The sequence below is a fragment of the Entelurus aequoreus genome, linkage group LG04, assembly GCF_033978785.1.
Source record: "Entelurus aequoreus isolate RoL-2023_Sb linkage group LG04, RoL_Eaeq_v1.1, whole genome shotgun sequence".
In the NCBI taxonomy this organism is placed as follows: domain Eukaryota; kingdom Metazoa; phylum Chordata; class Actinopteri; order Syngnathiformes; family Syngnathidae; genus Entelurus; species Entelurus aequoreus.
The window spans coordinates 57,092,344-57,116,576 of NC_084734.1; the positions used below are offsets into that span (position 1 = coordinate 57,092,344).

At 39.0% G+C, this 24,233-nt stretch overlaps 1 protein-coding gene across 1 annotated transcript in view; it reads left to right on the forward strand.

The window, feature by feature from the left end:
* Window positions 1-231: 231 nt before the first annotated feature.
* LOC133649214 (uncharacterized) overlaps window positions 232-24,233 on the forward strand; it is a gene marked incomplete at its 3' end in the record, with an annotated part of 39,936 nt that continues 15,934 nt past the window's right edge. Inside the window, exon 1 of the mRNA XM_062046046.1 lies at window positions 232-400. Coding sequence (XP_061902030.1) covers window positions 232-400 — 169 coding nt within the window. The remainder of the gene's footprint in view (window positions 401-24,233) is intronic.

Here is a 24,233-nt window from a genome sequence, read left to right on the forward strand (position 1 = left end):
CCAAACGGACTGTCATTCTGCTCTCTGCATTTGGGAGCAGGAGGATGAGAGAGTGTCCTGGGCATGCAATCTCGGCAGACCTTTCCTGGAACATGTACATGAAACATCAGATAGGGAAGGCACAGCAGAGACTGTATTTCCTGAGGAGGCTGAAACCGGTCCATCTCCCTCTACTTGCTCACAAACCCCCACAGGTCAGTTATAGAAGGCATTCTGTTGTACTGCTGCACTATGTGGTTTGCCAGCTGGAGTCAAGAGAACAGGAACCACCTGTTGAAGGTGGTGAAAACAGCAGAACGCATCATCGGTTCCCCACTGCCTGCTCTCACCGACATTTACACTGGCAGGCTGACAAAGAAGGCCAGCAGCATCGCACCGGCTCAAAATCATACTGGACACTGTACGTTTGCCTCTCTGCCTTCAGGGAAAAGGTTCAGGCACCTCATAAGCAAAACAAACTAAAAAGCATCTTCTATCCACCAACACCATTCAACTGACAAGACTAACTAGGACTATTTGACAGATAGTACTTTTGCAGTGTATCTATCCCACTTACGTATTTGTTATATTGCATCCTTTTTTATTTTTATATTGTGCTCTCTAGTTTTTATTTGTTATTTTAAATGATGACGCTGCTATCTCCGGTGCTGCTAAAATGCATTTCATTGTCTTTCTAAAAGCAATGACAATAAAGGAAATGCATTCATTCATTAATTATTTAGTACTTCTATAAAGGACGTGCAAACCGGCAGTTGTGCAGTAGCTGTGAAAAAGGAGGGGATCACGCTGCAGCACCGTCTTAAGTATACCTGACAACATACTGCATATGAGCTGTCAAAAATAAAAAATAATAACTACGTCTATTCAACAATATCATTTTATAGCTGCTGGGTGACTTAAGGAGCTGATTCAAACATATTAAATTGATGCGTTTTGATGTTTTTCTAATGTTTTGTTTTTTCATATACACTGTATACAAAAAACTTCTTGCAGTATGCATTTTCTTGTGTCTGTTAGTGCTAAAATTTCCCATGAGCGCACCTTCAGCGCACTAAAAAAGTGAGTTTTGTTGTACAGTGGATGCACTGCAGGAGTGCTTCTACAAACCCCGTTTCCATATGAGTTGGGAAATTGTGTTAGATGTAAATATAAACAGAATACAATTATTTGCAAATCCTCTTCAACCCATATTCAATTGAATGTACTACAAAGACAAGATATTTGATGTTCAAACTCATAAACTTAATTTTTTTTTTGCAAATAATAATTAACTCAGAATTTCATGGCTGCAACACGTGCCAAAGTAGTTGGGAAAGGGCATGTTCACCACTGTGTTACATGGCCTTTCCTTTTAACAACACTCAGTAAACGTTTGGGAACTGAGGAGACACATTTTTTAAGCTTCTCAGGTGGAATTCTTTCCCATTCTTGCTTGATGTACAGCTTAAGTTGTTCAACAGTCCGGGGGTCTCCGTTTTGGTATTTTAAGTTTCATAATGCGCCACACATTTTCAATGGGAGACAGGTCTGGACTACAGGCAGGCCAGTCTAGTACCCGCACTCTTTTACTATGAAGCCACGTTGATGTAACACGTGGCTTGGCATTGTCTTGCTGAAATAAGCAGGGGCGTCCATGGTAACGTTGCTTGGATGGCAACATATGTTGCTCCAAAACCTGTATGTACCTTTCAGCATTAATGGCGCCTTCACAGATACCACACATGCTGGCTTTTCAACTTTGCGCCTATAACAATCCGGATGGTGCTTTTCCTCTTTGGTCCGGAGGACACGATGTCCACAGTTTCCAAAAACAATTTGAAATGTGGACTCGTCAGACCACAGAACACTTTTCCACTTTGTATCAGTCCATCTTAGATGAGCTCAGGCCCAGCGAAGCCGACGGCGTTTCTGGGTGTTGTTGATAAACGTTTTTCGCCTTGCATAGGAGAGTTTTGACTTGCACTTACAGATGTAGCGACCAACTGTAGTTACTGACAGTGGGTTTCTGAAGTGTTCCTGAGCCCATGTGGTGATATCCTTTACACACTGATGTCGCTTGTTGATGCAGTACAGCCTGAGGGATCGAAGGTCACGGGCTTAGCTGTTTACGTGCAGTGATTTCTCCAGATTCTCTGAACCCTTTGATGATATTACGGACCGTAGATGGTGAAATCCCTAAATTCCTTGCAATAGCTGGTTGAGAAAGGTTTTTCTTAAACTGTTCAACAATTTGCTCACGCATTTGTTGAAAAAGTGGTGACCCTTGCCCCATCCTTGTTTGTGAATGACTGAACATTTCATGGAATCTACTCTTATACCCAATCATGGCACCCCCCTGTTCCCAATTTGCCTGTTCACCTGTAGGATGTTCCAAATAAGTGTTTGATGAGCATTCCTCAACTTTATCAGTTTTTATTGCCACCTTTCCCAACTTCTTTGTCACGTGTTGCTGGCATCAAATTCTAAAGTTAATGATTATTTGCAAAAAAAAAAAGGTTTATCAGTTTAAACATCAAATATGTTGTCTTTGTAGCATATTCAACTGAATTTGGGTTGAAAATGATTTCCAAATCATTGTATTCCGTTTATATTTACATCTAACACAATTTCCCAACTCATACGGAAACGGGGTTTGTAAAATGCCCAGAAAAAGTGGTACACAAATGTCTGCTGCATGTTTCAAAACACCACAGGCAAGAGCATGATAACAGTGAATGTGCAGTAAATGAGTGTCTCCATGGTGAAAGCCGCGTAGTACAGGCAAAATCCTCATTTAAATAAGGCACTCCGCACCAGTTATCAATTGTACATGCAGTACTGTTACTAGGCCTACAAATGCTTAGTAGAGCACCACGCCCACTAATAATGCACACAATTTTATAGTTGGCACACGCTAATAAAATTCTGGTATTTGGGTCTGAGTAGATCAGGCCCATAGTTTTAATTTCAGAATCACGTAGTGAAGTGAAGTGAATTATATTTATATAGCGCTTTTCTCTAGAGACTCAAAGCGCTTTACATAGAAAATTAACCACATCACTAAATGTGTTAACTACTTCTACCAGCAGCTATAGTGACCCTGAGCTAAGATAGGCCTGAAGTCATTATAAATGTAAAATTTAATGTAAAAAAAAATTACATTTTGACACTGTTGAGTTCACCAGGAATTAAGCTTGCTTACAGGAAGTTGCTCTTTGTGTTGCGTAATGTGTGTTTGTTGTGCTGTCATTTTTGTGTTGCAATGTTATTGTAGTTAGTCTTTTTTCTCGTGGTATTCAAAGTTGCCATAATTCAACGATTAGCCGACCAGGATGCGGGGCTGCAATCACACTAAACTATGAAGTTAAGTAGAGGGCCAGAAAATATGGGCCCTGGTCAAAGTGTCAAGTTTCAAATGTCAAACATGAACAAAGCCATTGTGAGGTCAGACCGAGCAGCACATCTGCAATAAAGGTCAACATGGTCGGTGTTGAACACCTGCAGACAACGACTGCAAGTGTTTGACATGCTGCATCAGGTCCAGCTTAGGCACTAAAACTGTATGTGCTGCAAACAACATCTGCAGGCAATAGATGGCTTCTTACGACACAAAAGACAGTCACAAATCAATGGCCCCTCTCTTTATTGAACTAGTCTGTTGTGGATCACTTACCGGTACAAAAAAGGTCCATTTGTAAGCTGGTTTTAATAACAAACAAAACACAAATGAGTGTGAACAGTCTTGTTTTTCGTTCATGAGTTAATTCACCTTAGTCAAATAGTCTGCAAAGTAAAAAATGTGCCTTGTCGGCAACACATTAGATTTACTGGAGAAAGCACTTTAAAACATTTAAACATAACTCCTGAGTGCTGCTGCTGAAGTGCCCTTATTCCAATGTGACTGACTTAAGAGACTTGTTTGTCAGGCTAAAAGATGAGACTACATTTTATCAAGAACATATTGTTTTGTTTACTACTCTATTTAATAGGGATGGAACAATTTAAAAAATGCATAGTTTGGATGTTATCAAGGTTTTGTGACAGTTTTAGTTCGGTTCAGTCTACATTGTTGTTCTTTTTAGCAGCCCAAAATATCATGTCTCGATATTCCACAATTATTAATTATCATTTGTGGTTCACACATTCATGCACAATTACACACAAATTAGTAACATAAAGAATGAAGAATAAACATTTCTGAACCAATATGGACCAAACTGTCAGCAAATTATTTAAACTCAACGAGTTATTTTCAACTCCATATCGCAGAGCACCAATAGCGTCCAAATGACCAACATTTCACTAACAAGTTCTCATTATGTAATTTGTGCTTCTGAAAATGAATCTGGCAGTTATTTCCCATAGTATCAATTATTTTTTGATTTAAGGGTAGATAACTAACCTTACTTGGAACGCCACCTTACTGTACCATTGCCAGACTGAATATGGCGCCCCCTCTTGGTGTGACATCATCTACAGAAGTGGAGCCCATTTCCCCGCATTGACAGTGTGGATAAAGGCATACACAACTATTATTTTGATCAGTTAATTGCATGTTTTTGTCACCCTGGTCCATGTTTATTTCAAAACTGATATGGTTACCATTATGAGCAAAAAATAAATATTAAAGAATATATATTTCTGGATTTCATTCCTCAAGCATCTCCTCTTCCATAGACATCATAGCCTGTTTTCTCTCATGCTCTGTTAGCATTTCCTCAAGCATCTTGAAGAAAATATCAGTAGAATAGGAAGCAAAATAGAATACTTGCAGCTTAAGAGAGAAATAGATTATCTCGTTTTTGAGCGCCTGGTCTACTCTTCTTTTTCCGCAGGTTCTGAATCAGTCTTTCTCCCCTCGAGGGTGCTCCTGTTTTTCGGGATTGCATCTGGCTTGACTCCTTTCAAATTGTTCTATCTAAACTCTGACCAAAACTTAATCGAGGTCAGAATTATTTAAAATGATCGATGCAAAATTATGCTCCTCTCGCTTGGTCTGTCCCATTTTGCTTTAGTCAATTTGGCTGGAGAAGTCCATCCCAGCAGGCACAAGACATTGAAACAATGTTGAGAACTTAATGAATTAAGTCCTGACATTGAGCAACTCAAACATAACATTGAAACAACATGCAGTTTGACAACGTTCAATCAGTCGCGTTCTGGCGTTTTTTTGACCATTGAATATTGATATTTTCCCAACCAATATTCTACAACACATACACCATTGAAACAACATGCTTTTTGACAACGTTTATTCAATGTCAGGTTGTGACGTTGATTTGACCTTTGAAATTTGGTCATTTCCCAATCATTGTTGATCCAACGTTGTCTCAATTTACAAATCCAACTATGTTGCAACATTGTTTGAAAGTCAGTTTTAAAGGACATGTATTTATAGTCAACACTGTATTAGAGTGGTCCCGATACCAATATGTTGGTATTGGTACCAGTACCAAAATGTATTTCGATGCTATTTAATACTTTTCAAAATAAAGGGGACAATACAAAAAAAATATTTTTTGGCTTTATTAAATCTTCCATCCATCCATCCATCTTCTTCCGCTTATCCGAGGTCGGGTCGCGGGGGCAGCAGCCTAAGCAGGGAAGCCCAGACTTCCCTCTCCCCAGCGACTTCGTCTAGCTCTTCCCGGGGGATCCCGAGGCGTTCCCAGGCCAGCCGGGAGACATAGTCTTCCCAACGTGTCCTGGGTCTTCCCCGTGGCCTCCAACCGGTCGGATGTGCCCTAAACACCTCCCTAGGGAGGCGTTCGGGTGGCATCCTGACCAGATGCCCGAACCACCTCATCTGGCTCCTCTCGATGTGGAGGAGCAGTGGCTTTACTTTGAGCTCCCCCCGGATGACAGAACTTCTCCCCCTATCTCTAAGGGAGAGACCCGCCACCCGGCGGAGGAAACTCATTTCGGCCGCTTGTACCCGTGATCTTGTCCTTTCCGTCATAACCCAAAGCTCATGACCATAGGTGAGGATGGGAACGTAGATCGACCGGTAAATTGAGAGCTTTGCCTTGCGGCTCAGCTCCTTCTTCACCACAACGGACCGATACAGCGTCCGCATTACTGAAGACGCCGCACCGATCCGCCTGTCGATCTCACGATCCACTCTTCCCTCACTCGTGAACAAGACTCCGAGGTACTTGAACTCCTCCACTTGGGGCAAGATCTCCTCCCCAACCCGGAGATGGCACTCCACCCTTTTCCGGGCGAGAACCATGGACTCGGACTTGGAGGTGCTGATTCTCATCCCAGTCGCTTCACACTCAGCTGCGAACCGATCCAGTGAGAGCTGAAGATCCTGGCCAGATGAAGCCATCAGGACCACATCATCTGCAAAAAGCAGAGACCTAATCCTGCAGCCACCAAACCAAATCCCCTCAACGCCTTGACTGCGCCTAGAAATTCTGTCCATAAAAGTTATGAACAGAATCGGTGACAAAGGGCAGCCTTGGCGGAGTCCAACCCTCACTGGAAACGTGTCCGACTTACTGCCGGCAATGCGGACCAAGCTCTGACACTGATCATACAGGGAGCGGACCGCCACAATCAGACAGTCCAATACCCCATACTCTCTGAGCACTCCCCACAGGACTTCCCGAGGGACACGGTCGAATGCCTTTTCCAAGTCCACAAAGCACATGTAGACTGGTTGGGCAAACTCCCATGCACCCTCAAGGACCCTGCCGAGAGTATAGAGCTGGTCCACAGTTCCACGACCAGGACGAAAACCTTTATTAAATCTTATGATACATACATACGTTTCTTTTTGCAATCAAAGAAGAATGTTGTCATAAAGTAAGATAGTGAACATAGACAACTTCTCTTTTACTAGTAAGTAAGCAAAGTGTCATGGCTGGTTACACCAGTACGTGCCTTTATGTTGAGTTTTGTTGGTGTTCTTCTGTGTTTGGTGCGTGTTCCTTGTCATGCGCTCTTATTTTGGTGGCACTTCCTGTTGTGTTGGTGTTTTTTCACAATTACTTTACACATGAAGGGAATAAGCGGTAGCAAATGGATGGATGGATGCCTTCAAGCACTTTTTCCCTCACCTTTTTTCTGTTGGTGATGAAGACTATTTAAGTTGAGTGTGAGCCACCATTCTTTGGCGGGACTTTGTTTGGAATGAATATTCTTCATGTGGACGCTCTCTCCTCCAGCTGTGATTTCTTGCTGTATTCCAGCATTCCGTTTTGTTTCGCACCTGTCAGTTTTAGTTTCGTTTTTGCATGGCCTTCCTTATGCTTCGATGCCTTTCCAGCGGTACTCAACTTTGTTTGTTCTTGAGCTACATTGAATACTCTTACCTGCACTTTGCCTCCTCGATTTCCTGCATCTTGGGAACACGCCACTATTCACCGTCATGCGACCTGACCGTCACACAAACAAATATGTTGCTCCAAAACCTGTATGTACCTTTCAGCAATAATGGTGCTTTAACAGATGTGTAAGTTACCCATGCCTTGAGCACTAATACACCCCCATACCATCCCAGATGCTGGCTTTTCAACTGCGCCTATAACAATCCGGATGATTATTTTTCTCTTTGGTCCGGAGGACACGTCGTCCACAGTTTCCAAAAACAATGTGAAATGTGTACTCGTCAGACCACAGAACACTTTTACACTTTGCATCTGTCCATCTTAGATGAGCTCGGGCCCAGCGAAGCCGGCAGCGTTTCTGGGTGTTGTTGATGAATGGCTTTCGCTTTGCATAGTAGAGTTTTAACTTGCACTTACAGATGTAGCGACCAACTGTAGTTACTGACAGTGGTTTTCTGAAGTGTTCCTGAGCCCATGTGGTGATATCCTTTACACATTGTCGCTTTTTGATGCAGTACCGCCTGAGGGATCGAAGACCGTAATATCATCGCTTACGCGTAGTGATTTCTCTAGATTCTCTGAACCTCTTATGGACCGTAGATGTTGAAATCCCTAAATTCCTTGCAATAGCTCGTTGAAAAATGTTGTTCTTAAACTGTTCGACAATTTGCTCAGGCATTTGTTCACAAAGTGGTGACCCTCGCCCCATCCTTGTTTGTGAATGACTGAGCATTTCATAGAAGCTGCTTTTTATTCATGGCACCCACCTGTTCCCAATTAGCCTGTTCATCTGTGGGATGTTCCAAATAAGTGTTTGATGAGCATTCCTCAACTTTCTCAGTCTTTTTTGCCACTTGTGCCAGCTTTTTTGAAACATGTTGCAGGCATCAAATTCCAAATGAGATAATATTTGCAAAAAATAAAGTTTTCCGGTTCGAACGTTAAGTATCTTGTCTTTGCAGTCTATTCAATTGAATATAGGTTGAAAAGGATTTGCAAATCATTTTATTTTGTTTTTATTTACGATTTACGCAACATGCCAACTTCACTGGTTGTTGAGGTTTGTATAAACATGTTGCAATTTAAAGCAAGAATGGCCTTGTTTGTGATTAGTTCACATTTCCTCCAAACGTTTTTTAGATAAGTTGTTTTCTTCAGAGATCTGGTTTTAATTTAAAAATAACCATATGTCACTACTGCCAAAAGATGGATGGTGTAGCTGTTCTGACACTGGAGCTTCCCTGTGAATCACATGTTTTAGCAAACCCTAGAGAGCTTATTTATTTATTCTTTCTTTTCCACTTGCAGCTTTTTCCTGTCAGGGTTTGCGCCAGCCAGTCAATCGCATGACTGCTTCTGGTTCTTGCCAGCTTAATAAGGACTCTAAAATGGTGAATAAAGCAATGAATATAACATTGGACCTCTTCAGGAAAAGTCAGCAAGTAAGTAAACAAATAAGTAAGCTAAGAAAAAATATGTAAAAAGGGAATCGGCTTTTCCATGTAATAATATGACAAAATAGTAATTCCACTGCATGCATTTTTAAAATGACCTTAAACATCTCAATATTTGGACACAAATGCAATTTTATTGCCTGAATGTATAAAGGGAAAATGTTTTACTTGATTTCATGTTATGTATTTGTTAAAAACTATGTAACAGTTTTATTCAAAGTACCATCTGGGTTTATTTTGAAGTGAAATTTGGTAAACATTAGGGGTGAGTGTATCGATAAAAATATCAAAAGTATCCATGCTAGAATAGGAATTGGTATTGTGCCAATACGACCGTGATGGAATAAATACTTTATTTGCAGTTTCTTGGGAGTGCTTTGGAACAGGGGATAGTACTGCTACGTGTCAACTTCAACTGTGGTTGTTTTTAAAGGGCTTTATAAATAAAGTTGGTATGGTATGGTTAGGGTCTCCAAGACACAAAAAAAGTCTCCAATAACACAGAGAAAAGTCGCTAGATTTGTCGCTAGTAGCTGTTTACAAAAATAGTCGCCAAGAGGATTGAAAAGTTGCCAGATTCAGCGCCAAAGTCGCCAAGTTGGCAACACTGCATGCGGTGGCTCTCTATTAAAAAAGGCAATGTTTAAAGGCCTACTTAAATGAATTTATTTTTATTTAAACGGGGATAGCAGATCCATTCTATGTGTCATACTTGATCATTTCGCGATATTGCCATATTTTTGCTGAAAGGATTTAGTAGAGAACATCGACGATAAAGTTCGCAACTTTTGATCGCTGATAAAAAAAAGCCTTGCCTGTACCGAAAGTAGTGTGACGTCACAGGCTGAAGGGCTCCTCACATTTCCCCATTGTTTACAATGCAGCGAGAACGATTCGGACCGAGAAAGCGACGATTACCCCATTAATTTGAGCGAGGATGAAAGATTTGTGGATGAGGAACGTGAGAGTGAAGGACTAGAGTGCAGTGCAGGACTTATCTTTTTTCGCTCTGACCGTGACTTAGGTACAAGGGTTCATTGGATTCCACACTTTCTCCTTTTTCTATTGTGGATCACGGATTTGTATTTCAAACCACCTCGGATACTATATCCTCTTGAAAATGAGAGTCGAGAACGCGAAATGGACATTCACGGTGACTTTTATCTCCACGACAATACATCGGCGAAGCTCTTTAGCTACGGAGCTAACGTGATAGCATCGTGCTTAAATGCAGATAGAAACAAAATAAATAAACCCCTGACTGGAAGGATAGACAGAAAATCAACGATACTGTTAAACCATGGACATGTAACTACACGGTTAATGCTTTCCAGCCTGTCGAAGCTTAACAATGCTGTTGCTAACGAAGCCATTGAAGCTAACTTAGCTACGGGACCTCGACAGAGCTATGCTAAAAACATTAGCTATTCACCTACGCCAGCCAGCCCTCATCTGCTCATCAACACCCGTGCTCACCTGCGTTCCAGCGATCGACGGAGCGACGAAGGACTTCACCCGATCACAGATGCGGTTGGCGGCCCGGAGACGGAGGAAGTCAAGATGAGGTCGGCGGCTAGCGCGTCTGTTATCCAACTTAAAGTCCTCCTGGTTGTGTTGCTGTAGTCCGCCGCTAATACACCGATCCCACCTACAGCTTTCTTCTTTGCAGTCTTCATTGTTCATTAAACAAATTGCAAAAGATTCACCAACACAGATGTCCAGAATACTGTGGAATTATGTGGTGAAAACAGCTTTTTGTATTGGATCCAATGGGGTCCGAATACTTCCGTTCACTCTGTGACGTCACGCGCAAACGTCATCATACCGAGACGTTTTCAACCGGAAGTTTCGCGGGAAATTTAAAATTGCACTTTATAAGTTAACCCGGCCGTATTGGCATGTGTTGCAATGTTAAGATTTCATCATTGATATATAAACTATCAGACTGCGTGGTCGGTAGTAGTGGGTTTCAGTAGGCCTTTAATGTATCTGTGGTCAACGCACGTAAACTTCTGCCAGCATAGTTTGTCATGTTTGATGTCCATGTAGCATTCATGCTCGCGACACCATCCCGACGTTCATGTTTCGCTTTAAGGATGTTAATTACAACTTTATGTGTTTGTCGCTGCAATACTCACTAATTACCTCAGTTTTATCTCAAATGTTTTGTTTTGAAGGGCGCAGAGCACATCGCTCTAACTATCATCACACTGGGGTGACCACCGCCTGTACCACCTTCTGGTGGTCAAAAGAAACACTGTGAATAATATTTATGCATTTATTATAACATGGAAACATGTTTATTAATAATATGCATTAACATTGACAGGCCTAGTATATACACATTGGAACTTTGATTTACAAGCCCCTCTATTTGCAAACTTTTTGATGTACAAACTTTTCGATTGAGCCAAATATGCCTCAGTGTGCAAACCCTGTGTCTGTGTCATTAATGCATTCATTTTGTGTCCCACCAAAGAGCAGAACACAGCATTTTTGTGGAGGCGTAGCCCTCCATGACACTACTAGTACAGTACACTTCAGTTTATGTGTCTTTTCTGTGTTTTTTCGCCTTTTGTCAAGTTTTGTCTATTTTGCTAACTCAATGAGTTCCAAAAAGACAACACACCAGTTTGGAAAGAAGGATCCATCCATCCATTTTCTACCGCCTGTCCCTTTCGGGGTCAAGGATATAATTATTACATGATTATAGGTTTACGATTTAACTATTCTCAAATGGGACGCTGTTTTTATTCATTCAGCTGTAAGACACTAGCGTCCTAACGCTAACTAAAGGCTAGCGTCTTTACACCTAAATCTATGCAGAGAACGTTGTTCAAAATACACAAACACAACTTAAGGGAGTCCAGGCAAGTCCGACTTGTGTTGTAGTTGTCTTTGTTTGGCTTGTAGCTCAGTGAGGTGGCCTGATGCCAAAAACTGTGTTGCGCTGGTCGAAATATGGCATTCATCATTAAACTCTGCTACTTCTTCCCCGACGGTTGTTATGGTTTTGATATTCCTTTTAACATATTTACTTTCTTAGTTGATTAGGTCGAAGGAATGAACAAACGGGCAGCAGCAATCTCACCCGAATACTTTCCAAAGTTTGCCGCATTCTTGTATTTAAAAAACAAATTATTTCCAAAATAATAATGGATTAGTTCTTGGTTTGTCCTTACATGACAATTAATTCTGCTAAAATTGTGTTCAAACTCAATGATATTTTCACGTGGATTACTGCATCACAACCAGGTCACTCACTGGAAAACAATAATAAAACTAGGGATGAGCGATATGGCCTGAAATCTTTATTTACATGTTGAATGTGTCGAATAATATATCATTTTTTTATTATAATTTTTTAAAAATCTGTCCTTTCTAATCCATTTTCTACCGGTGTCTTCTAGCCGCTCAGGCAAATCATATTGTCTAAAAAGGCATCGATAACGTGACATCATTGCGCTCAGAATATATATATATATATATATATATATATATATATATATATATATATATATATATATATATATATATATATATATATATATATATATATATATATATATATATATATATATATATATATGTTTATGTATGTATGTATATATATATATACACATACATATATGTACACATATATATATATATATATATATATATATATATATATATATATACACACATACATATATGTACACATATATATATATATATATATATATATATATATATATATATATATATATATATATATATATATATGTTTATGTATGTATGTATATATATATATACACATACATATATGTACACATATATATATATATATATATATATATATATATATACACACATACATATATGTACACATATATATATATATATACACATACATATATGTACACATATATATATATACATACACATATATGTACACATATATATATATATATACATACACATATATATATATATATATATATATATATATATATATATATATATATATATATATACATATATGTATGTATTTATATATATATGTATGTATATATATATATACTGTATATATATATGTATATTTTTTGGCATATAAATTATGATATAGTAATTTCAAACGGTTTCAAAGGACCCTGACGTATGCAGTAACATATTACATAATTTCCGGTTGTATTATTTGTTTTGGGCTTGGTGGTTCACCCGGCTTATTGTATCATCTGACAGTGTGTAGTGTAACATGTTTAGCCCCATTCTCCATCTGCCAGTGATAATATACTTGTAAGAACGGTACCTTATTTGCCACGATGGAGGCAAGGATGCTATTTTGCTAGCAACTACGCTACATTGCATTGAGGACGCCTTTTTCCCTTGTGGCTGTAAAATTTGCAAGACACAGCAAGAATGTGTCATCGACGTGCATTTTCACAATATGACAATAGTATTAAAAGCCCAATTGTCGGCCAAATGTATGTAGATTATAATGTACATCTTCTGCATCGTGCAACACTACCGTCCGCCAAGCAGTAGCGAGCCGTGCGTTTCCCACCTAGGCCTTCAGTGATGTCCGACTTCAATGATTACCTCTCAAAATACCATAATTGATGTCACCACATGATCATTGCTGGATAAATACTATACAGGAACACATTTACACCCGACTGAGTATTGAAACACATCAACAGTATACAAAATAATATTTATTAATATTTCTGGTTCCTACATTATATATCAATATATATCAATACAGTCAGCAGGAATACAGTAAGCACACATGATTGTATTTTTTTATGACAAAAAATACAATTTAAAAAAAAAAAAAAAAAATACCATACCAACCACCACCACCACCACCACCCCGGTGGTGGTGGTGGTGGTGCGTTGACCGGTCCGCAGTTACATAAAGGTTGGGGACCACTGATCTAGAAGGCCTTACTGACAACAACTCGTGATCTGATTGGCTATCGCAACTGTCTATCAACTGTATGTCCCGTTCACTTACAGTGCACGGACGCCTGCATTGTTGATTCTGAAGGCATCTGGCAGATTTGGTACAACATGGCAACATAAGCTAGCTGAATTCTGATTGGATACAAACTAAAACCACAAACAACAGCACTGGAACGTGCATAATATGACATGAAAAGAATATTAATAATTGTAGATATTTAGGGAAAGTACATTTAAAAATTATTATATCTTTAATCATGATCATGATTCCTGGTTATGTTAGGCCAGCAGAGAAGGCCTTGCAGGCCCTGATTGTACACCACTGGTTGTTATCTTAAGAAAGCTTAAATATTAAGGAAGAAAGCACAAAACTATTCAGAGTGTAGCAAGTTTTGATATTAGTGGCCAAATGATGTCAAATACCTATTCTGGAATGCAAAATATTTGGCCGGTAACGCAGGTTTGATTGTATGTAGGTTAAAATAAAGACAAAGATATTCAACACTCCATCCTCTTTCATAAACCAGTGTTTCCTAACCATGCGGCTGGGGCACTCTGCTGCTAGTGCCCACAAGAGGACCGACAAAACATTTCTGTTTTCTTAACTGTGCTCCACATTATTTGAGTGGCTCTTTTTAACTGACTTTACCACAGCTTTGTCCCAGTGTTCACATGCTGAAGATTGTACTCGTATGAAAGATTTCTTCAAAAGGGATTGCATTTCCATATTTCTTGTCACACACATGCAGGAGTAGTGAATTCCAGGAGAGTGTGTGTCTTGGCAGAACACCAAATGGACTTTGAGAGCAAGCTGCAACCACAGTGCAAAGCTGCTTGTAAGATACTAATCACCACCATGGTGAATAATTAACTACATTAATTCTTTAATCTATTGTCAAAGTATCGGATCGGGACTCAAAATCGGATCCGAGGCCAAAAATATTGATAAGGACATCTTTATTGTATGTCAATGTATTTTTCATCCTTTTTTTATGGGTCCATTCTTTGGCAGTATATTTGATTGGTATATGTTTTAAACAGCCTAAACTAAATCTTGATTTACATGTTGAATATGTTGAATACATAATATTTGTGATTAACACATGTTTTCATATCATTTGACAATGTTTACAGGTAGGTTAGATGTATATAATTATTACAGTTTTTTCCGGACCATAGGGCGCACCGGATTATAAGGCGCACTGCTGATGAATGGTCTGTTTTTGCTCCTTTTTTCATACATTAGGCGCAGCGGATATGGCGCATTAAGGGAGTAATTTTTTTTTTTTTTCTAGATTGAAAACACTTCCTTGTGGTCTACATAACATGTAATGGTGGTTCTTAGGTCAAAATGTTGCATAGATTAGGTTTTACAGATCATCTTCAAGCCGCTTTCCGGATGTGCCGTTTTGTGGGCGGTCTTATTTACGTGGCTCACCTTCGACAGTGTCTTCTCCCCGTCATCTTTGTTGTAGCGGTGTAGCGTGCGAGGACGGGAGTGGAAGAAGTGTCAAAAGATGGAGCTAACCGTTTTAATGACATTCAGACTTTCCTAAATCAATAACAGAGCAGCATCTCGTCATCCGAAAACAATACCGGAAATGTATCCCGACTGGAACTCTAACAACTCTAATAGTTCCTTGGGTGAATAATATAAACTCACTATACCGGTATGTTTTAGCGCTTTCATGGCGAGTTCACTGGCAGATATAAGTGAGAACTTTACACTACTTTTTATTAGAAATGGCAACAGCGGAGGATGAATGTCCCATAACAAGAAGATAGAGAAAAACAGTAGCTTATCAACTATGGTGTCGGCACGTACTACAATAGCGAATGCGTGCAAAATTCAGTTACCAAATACAGATCAGAACTGCTGATTAAAAGGTAAGAAAAGTTGCTTTTGCATAATATTGCGAAACAAAACGCCAGATATGTCTTACCTTATACATACAATAATACTCATATTTAATGCGCCAACAATCCTTCAAGCGGTGCGGCTTCATAGCTTACCAAAGTCGTACTAAAACATTTTGATAGATTTTTGAGCGCCGTGTGTAATGTTCTATATTTTCAATAGAACATATAAAATGTTGGTGTTGTTTACTTGAGACATATTGCCATCATAGTGCAGCCTACACTTCTCTTGTTTGACTGCCATCTACTGGTCACACTTATCATTACACCATGTACCAAGTAAAATAGCTTCGAGGTGGGTAAGCTCAACCAAACTAATTCCTTACATTAGGCGCACCGGGTTATAAAGCACACTGTCGAGTTTTGAGAGAAAAAAAAGGATTTTAAGTGCGCCTTATAGTCTGGAAAATACGGTAAATACAAGTAAAATCCAGAATAAGATTACTACCGGTATTTCAGTAGACCCCCTGCTGTAAATGATATGTAGTAATGCAACTATGAGAAATGGTCCTTGTTCAGGGCAATTATTGCTCTGGGTTAAAAAACGGTTTCGAAATGTGCGTGCTGGAAGACCAAATGTGATTCAGCCTTGTCGTGATACTAGGTGTGCTCCTCTAATTCCCTGCAGGAAAAACAGGTACATTCTGTCTGAGGTTGCATGTGATGGTCTTCCTCATTAAAAACAGTTGCTTTTAATATACAAAACTATTGTGCACGCAACTTGGGACCAAAACCGTCACAAATCTCCAAATCAATAAAGACAGAAGAGAGCTGCTGATTGTGCTCATCCATGACTAACAAACTTTGCTTTGAAGCAGACTATAGTGTTAAAAGTGGAAATGGTAAAAAGCAGAGCAGGTCTGACAAAAACATTGTGTGAAACAACAAAGACTTTGTAATGTCTTAGAGGTCTTGGACTGTTTGATGTGCAATTTATGATGTAATTCATGAATAGTAAAATGTGACTATAAAAGTGAAGTCAGCAGTTCAGTGTGAGTGTAATAATTTTTTTATAACTTTGTGCAAAGTTAAAGTTAAAGTACCAATGATTGTCACACACACACTAGGTGTGGCGAAATTATTCTCTGCATTTGACCCATCACCCTTGATCACCCCCTGGGAGGTGAGGGGAGCAGTGATTTAACCCCCAATTCCAACCCTTGATGCTGAGTGCCAAGCAGGGTAGTAATGGGTCCCATTTTTTTTATAGTCTTTGGTATGACTTGGCCGGGGTTTGAACTCACAACCTACCAATCTCAGGGCGGACACTCTAACCACTAGGTCGGTGGCCTACAGCCAGTTCTTGCCGATATGTTAATTTGCTCCTTGCTGATTTTTTTATGGAATAAACCAAGTGTAGATAACGTTGACCTATGAACATAAAGGTTTGACCTGCGAATGATAACGTAATTTCCCTGAATCGAGTCTTATTGACATGCATCAAAGTTAGGTTAAAAACTTAGCCATTAAACATTCTTGAAATGGCAGAATTATTTTTTCAATAACATTAAATCAACTAGTGATTTTATGAATTTGTTGTGAATCTTTTAAGCGTTCTTTGTAACCTTAAAGGCCTACTGAAACCCACTACTACCGACCACGCAGTCTGATAGTTTATATATCAATGATGAAATCTTATCATTGCAACACATGCCAATACGGCCGAGTTAACTTATAAAGTGCAATTTTAAATTTCCCGCTAAACTTCCGGTTGAAAACGTCTATGTATGATGACGTATGCGCGTGACGTCAATCGTTGAAACGGAAGTATTGGTACACCATTGAATCCAAAACAAAAAGCTGTTTTCATTTCAAAATTCCACAGTATTCTGGACATCTGTGTTGGTGAATCTTTTGCAATTTATTTAATGAACAATGAAGACTGCAAAGAAGAAAGTTGTAGGTGGCATCTGTGTATTAGCGGCGGACTACAGCAACACAACCAGGAGGACTTTGAGATGGATAGCAGACGCGCTAGCCGCCGACCTCACCTTGACTTCCTCCATCTCCGGGCCGCCGACCGCATCTATGATCGTCGCTCCGTCGATCGCTGGAACGCAGGTGAGCACGCGTGTTGATGAGCAGATGGATATCTAATGTTTTTAGCATAGCTCTGTGAGGTCCCGTTGCTAAGTTAGCTTCAATGGCATCATTAGCAACAGCATTGTTAAGCTTTGCCAGCCTGGAAAGCATTAACCGTGTATTTACATGTCCATGGTTTAATAGTATTGTTGATTTTCTGTCTATCCTTCCAGTCAGGGGTTTATTTCTTTTGTTTCTATCCGCATTTAAGCCCGATGTGCTATCACGTTAGCTCCGTAGCTAAATAGCTTCGCCGATGTATTGTCGTGGAGATAAAAGTCACTGTGAATGTCCATTTCGCGTTCTCGACTCTCATTTTCAAGAGGATATAGTATCCGAGGTGGTTTAAAATACCAATCCGTGATCCACAATAGAAAAAGGAGAAAGTGTGGAATCCAATGAACCAGCTTGTACCTAAGTCACGGTCAGAGCGAAAAAAGATACGTCCTGCACTACACTCTAGTCCTTCACTCTCACGTTCCTCATCCACAAATCTTTCATCCTCGCTCAAATTAATGGGGTAATCGTCGCTTTCTCGGTCCGAATCTCTCTCGCTGCTGGTGTAAATGTGAGGAGCCTTTCAACCTGTGACGTCACGCTACTTCCGGTACAGGCAAGGCTTTTTTTATCAGCGACCAAAAGTTGCGAACTTTATCGTCGATGTTCTCTACTAAATCCTTTCAGCAAAAATATGGCAATATTGCGAAATGATCAAGTATGACACATAGAATGGATCTGCTATCCCCGTTTAAATAAAAAAAATGTCATTTCAGTTGGCCTTTAACCTCAAAAAGTACAGGATTTTAACAAAAATGTGAAAACAAAAACTAATGTTTTACTCGTTTTATACCACATAGACTTAAAAGTAGATGCTAGAGGGCAGTAAAAGCACATACTCAGAGACAACTGTCGATTAACTGTACTGTTATAATTAATTATAACTAATAATAGTAATAATTAATTATAATTACACCACTAAATACTTATTGTCTGCTGTCAGCATTCTCTGTGTATGTTTTATGCCTAATTTATGTTCTAACACATTTACCCCTGCACCTTTGTGAACTGTTGAGTGATCTATAGCGCTCATTTTTTTGGTAATTGACTTTTTATGAGAGATGATCATCACACATCAACATCTCTAACATGTAAATGCTGCCCTTCTTATTTTTTTTATGATTCCCTTTTTCTGCGGGATTCTTGATTAGTATTTATTTTTCTAATTAGCCTGACCTAACCCTTGATAGTAATCTTTGAGATTAACACATGGTTGTCTATCATTTAGCCCTTTAAACTGTAGGTAGGGTAAGGAACAGGTGATTACACACACACACACACACACACACACACACACACACACACACACACACATATATATTAGGCGTGTAAAAAAAATATTTTTAAATGAATCGCGGTTATTTTTTTGCCAAATCTGTTCTGTCTAGCCACTCAGACAAATCATATTATTGATGTAGATAGCCATACCTGCTGTACAGATTTACTTTAGAAAAAATAAGTGTGGGATACTTCTCATGTTGCCTAATTTGTTTTGACTTTATTAAATGTTTGGATATAATTTTATTAACAAAAAACAGCTTTCTTTTAAAGGGTCAAACATTTACTATGAATTTCTCACAGAGATGTTTTCAAGCAGTATATGAATATAAATCTTTTGAACTTGAATATAAATGTCTTATAGTTTATTTCCACCGGAGTAAACGTTCATAAAAAAGCTAGCAAGATCTATTTAACTCAAACAATCACCCCACTGACACACACACACACACACACACACACACACACACACTTCTTTCAATTCCATTAACACTTAACTATTTATTAATATTTTGACTGATTGAAGCTGGAATTTAAAGCTATTTTTTTAATTGTGCTGTTCCAGTTTAATTCGTAGCCATCACAATTAAATAGTTTGCTACAAACCTTGCATGTAAAAAACCTTGCAGCGGGTACAGTGCAGCCAGCATTCAGATGTTATTACTGTCAAGTAGCACAGTTGTGATGCCACAGGCACTCCAACACAATAAAGTACAAATGTCAAACAAACAAGAGAGGAATGTGAAACAAACAAAAAAAAAAACACTGTAGGCAGAGCAACATAGTATTGTGGATAAAACTACGGAGTAACACAGAGCATAGCAACGATCACTATACAACTACTTTGTAAGTGGCAACGACGACTACTTTGGGACAATTGATGATCAGAACTTAAACTTTTTGGGCCTCAGTAAGGAGGATGAGTAAAAGTGTAAGAAGCTGGGTGCCAAGCAGATCCAACTTTAGTGAAAGACAAAGCATCATTCAACAGTCGTGCTAAGTGCTACACAAGAAATACAAATTCCAAACATAAAACAGTGACTGACAATATTCGCTCTCACTGTAATGCTGACTGATGGGATGGTTGTATCTTTCAGCACAAGACTTGTGCTCCTCATTAGATACAATTAGCATAATTGCATAATTCACTTAAAGTTAAAGTTAAAGTACCAATGATTGTCACACACATTTGGTGTGGTGAAATGTGTCCTCTGCATTTGACACATCCCCTTGTTCACCCCCTGGGAGGTGAGGGGAGCAGTGGGCAGCAGCGGTGGCCGCGCCCGGGAATCATTTTTGGTGATTTAACCCACAATTCCAACCCTTGGATGAGGGCCGAGATATACTGAGGTGCCAGTCCATGTAAAGCTTTAAAAACAAACAGCAAGGTTTTAAAATCAATTATAAGATGAACTGGGAGCCAGTGCAAACTCTCAAGAATTGGGGTTATATGCTGGCGTCTCCTGGCCCCTGTTAATAGTCGTGCTGCCGCGTTCTGAACTAACTGCAACCGGGAGAGAGCTTTTTGGCTAATGCCGGCATAAAATGCATTGCAGTAGTCCAGGCAACTTGAAATAAAAGCATGCACGACTTGTTTAAAAAGGTTAAAAGATAAAAACGGTTTTGCCTTTGCTAAAGACGAAGATGATAAAAACACGATTTTAAAACGCCATTGACTTGTTTGTCAAGTTTAAAATCGCTGTCTATAGTGACGCCAAGGCTGGTGACTTTGGGACGCACATAATTTTGCAATGGTCCCAAGTCAGTGAGGGCCGGACCAAAAACTAAAATTTCCGTTTTCCCTCATTCATTATTAAAAAATTCTGGTCTAACCAAGCCTTGATGTCGCATAGACAGTTGAGAAGGGGAACTCAGGGGGCCGTGGCCTTTTGAAATCGGCATATAAATTTGGCAGTCGTCTGAACCCATCATTCAATCAGTCCACATTCACACGTTGATGGTGGTAAGCTACATTTTTAGCCAGAGCTGCCCTTGGGTAGACGACAGAAATGTGGCTGCAAATTTGCGCCAACAGCCTCTCGAACCACCACAAAAAATGTATTCACATTCAAACACCGGCACTGGGAGCAACGTGGGTGAAGTGTCTTACCCAATAACCCTCGAGTTTCTGGACGGCTGCTTTACCATCAGAGCCACGAAATGTTTTCATTTGAAAAACATATTTAGAAAGTCTTACATACCTGTTTATGATCAAAGTATAAAAATATTTGATTTGGTAATAATAATCCCACTTTGCAGAAATGTGTTTATCGCGGTCATGTCCAGAACAAAATAACTGCGATAAACTGGGTACAACTGTATAGGCAAACTAGATGAAGCCATATTACCTGCATTGTAAATGATTTCATGCCAGTAGTTGTTTATTACTTAGAATGCACAGAAAATAATGACATATGTGTTCTTGCCTCACATATGGATTGTGGATGATGGACGACACCCCCCACCTCTAGTTTTCTAAGGAAAAGTAGAGTATAGTTCTAACTTACATCTGTCAGTGGACTCGATATACAATAGAATAGAAAGTACTTTATTGATCCCTGGGGAAAATTCAGCACCACAGTTCGCTCACAATAGACAATAAACACTTTGGTATTTTTTTACATGTGAATAATATAAATACAGTCTATTATACAGAATTATTCACATGTGAATAACATAAATACAGTCTATTATACAGCATTATTCATATGTGAATAATATAAATACATTATACATTTACAGTACATGTACAGAAAAGATATAAAAGCCCTAAAAACTACAACATGGCTGACGGGGTGGAGGCGCAGTCAAAGGGCACTTGGGCTGGAGAACAACTTAGGCACGTAAGTAAGACCGCCCACAAAACGGTGCATTTTGAACGGCCTGAAGATGGTCTGTAAAACAAAGTCTATGCAAAATGTAGACCAAAGCACCACCACTGCATCTTATGTACACCACAAAAACAAGGAAGTGTATTAATGTTAAAAATATATATCATAATATGACCTCTTTAAGATAACTTTTGTTGTGGATTAATACTTATACAAACAACCTATTTTTATGAAATACATTAGTTGGAGGTCCAACTGATGCCAATAGCCCTTTTCTGCCCTACTGTTGAACACAATATTTGTGACAGCTGCCATTACAGTATGTGGGTCCAACATGTTTCTTTTTTCTTGTGTATTTCTATTCGAATATACGTCCCAACAGACAAGATTAAGAAAATAAGTAACTTTCGAGTTGCAGGAACTTGTGTGGTGTCTGTGTGCTGAAGAACGCTTATTCGTGGAACAATCTTTCAGTGTTTTTACTCAGTTGTAGTGTTTAAACTAGTTTAATGCTGTTTACTAGTTTGTACAAGCTTCATTTCGATATGCGAAACTTCAAGAAGTGGATGGACTCTTTTGAACACAGGTCATTATGGTTCCAAGAACTCAAAGTTCCTAAACTTTTGGTGGAAAAGGGGAAAACGTTGGGTGTTTGACTAGGAAGGTTCTATTATGATAACTTAATCAGCACTGTTGGAGAGTGTGGGAAGTAATTAACGTGAGTGTCGCTCTGAGAAAGAAAAAAGCACGGATGACTTGATATTTAAAGGGCAGCAGCTATTAGGTGCTAAGTCCTGCAGAAAGTTGATTAGATAAGTGACGGTCAAATTATGGCATGAGTTCAGAATGTTCAAATGTGTGTCATTTCTATCTGTGATTTGTGAATGCCATATTTTCGTAAAGCTATAAATGGAAGCTGAAAGTCGACACTGACCTTTGTATAAAAGGTGTACTGAAAATTGTCTAAAGAAGGTAATCTTTCCTCCTGGTTACAATATTGCCATACTTTAGCTCAATCACACATGCTTTCATTGCACATTCTCTTCTTTTGCTATCATTTCTAGCTGAAAGTCTCCACTCAAACCCTGTCACTGTCACTACTTTTGTGCGGAACTGAATGTGATTCTGTCATTTTATGGCCTTATTCCAAAATGCAAAAAATACATTTTTGTCCTTAACATTTTACAGACAAAATTAAATAAAATTAAAATAAATTTAAAAAAATTAAACTCACATGTACAGTTTGTACATACGTATTCACAGCTTTTTCTCAATACTCTGTTGATGCACCAATTATGCAGCAATTACAGCCTCAAGTCTTTTTGAGTACGAGCTCACAACCTTGGCACACCTATCTTTGGTCAGTTTTCGAAAACGTGCAGCGCAGTGAATACTTTCTGGATGCACTGTAGGGTTTGACTTGCTGTTTAAGTGTTTACTGTTTCTTTTGCTTCAAATGTTGAGTTTACTGCGATAGGGACCCTGGGAAGTGCGTACAAAGGCCCAATTCAGAGAGTAATGCAGAGAGTAATTTCACCACACCTAGTGTGTGTGTAACTATCGTTGGGACTTTAACTTTTAAGTTTAACTTCTTGTCCCGCATAAGGATTGTCAATGGACACGATCCCCCCCCCCCGCAAATGCATAACTTTTAAAAATTTAAAAAACTCTTTATCTGGTCATTTACTCCAAATATGACTTTAGTCAAGTGAGGATTATAAAACAATGTTGTTTCATGGCTACTTTGGGTAATATTGTAAACACAATGATAAACTTTGAACTACATTATTCATAATCAGTAACTGAATAAGTGATTACGAATGATTGACTGAAAATGTACAAACAAATAAAATAACTGTACGAAAGCTTAAACGTTTGTTTGAGCTTTTGATTGACAAGAGAGCAGAAGACAGTGAAATCTTTTTTTTTTTTTTCTTTATCAATATAGACAATGAAAGAGTTCACCAAAAACCAAGCTGAAGTTTGCCTCCAGGCTCTTAAGTCAAGTTCAGGACAAAAGTGATCAAAATTTGAGTTCTTGTCGACATAACTAAATGACAGATGAACGTTTCCAACATGGCAGATCAAAGATGCACATCAGCAACATAAATAGATCACTCCCTCCTGTTCTCATCTCCAAGGGGCGAATGAGCTTGGATGACATGAAAGGAGATTGATGCAACGTCTTGCAAACATGGAGCCATCAGAGACCGCAAAGGAATACAAATGTGGCGGAAATTTTGGGACTTGACTAAAACCCTTTGTTGCTCTGTCGCTGTCATTGCTACATAAAATGACTTGGGGACAAAAATAGAAATAATAGTTCTGATCAAAAAGAAAACGCTGATACATTT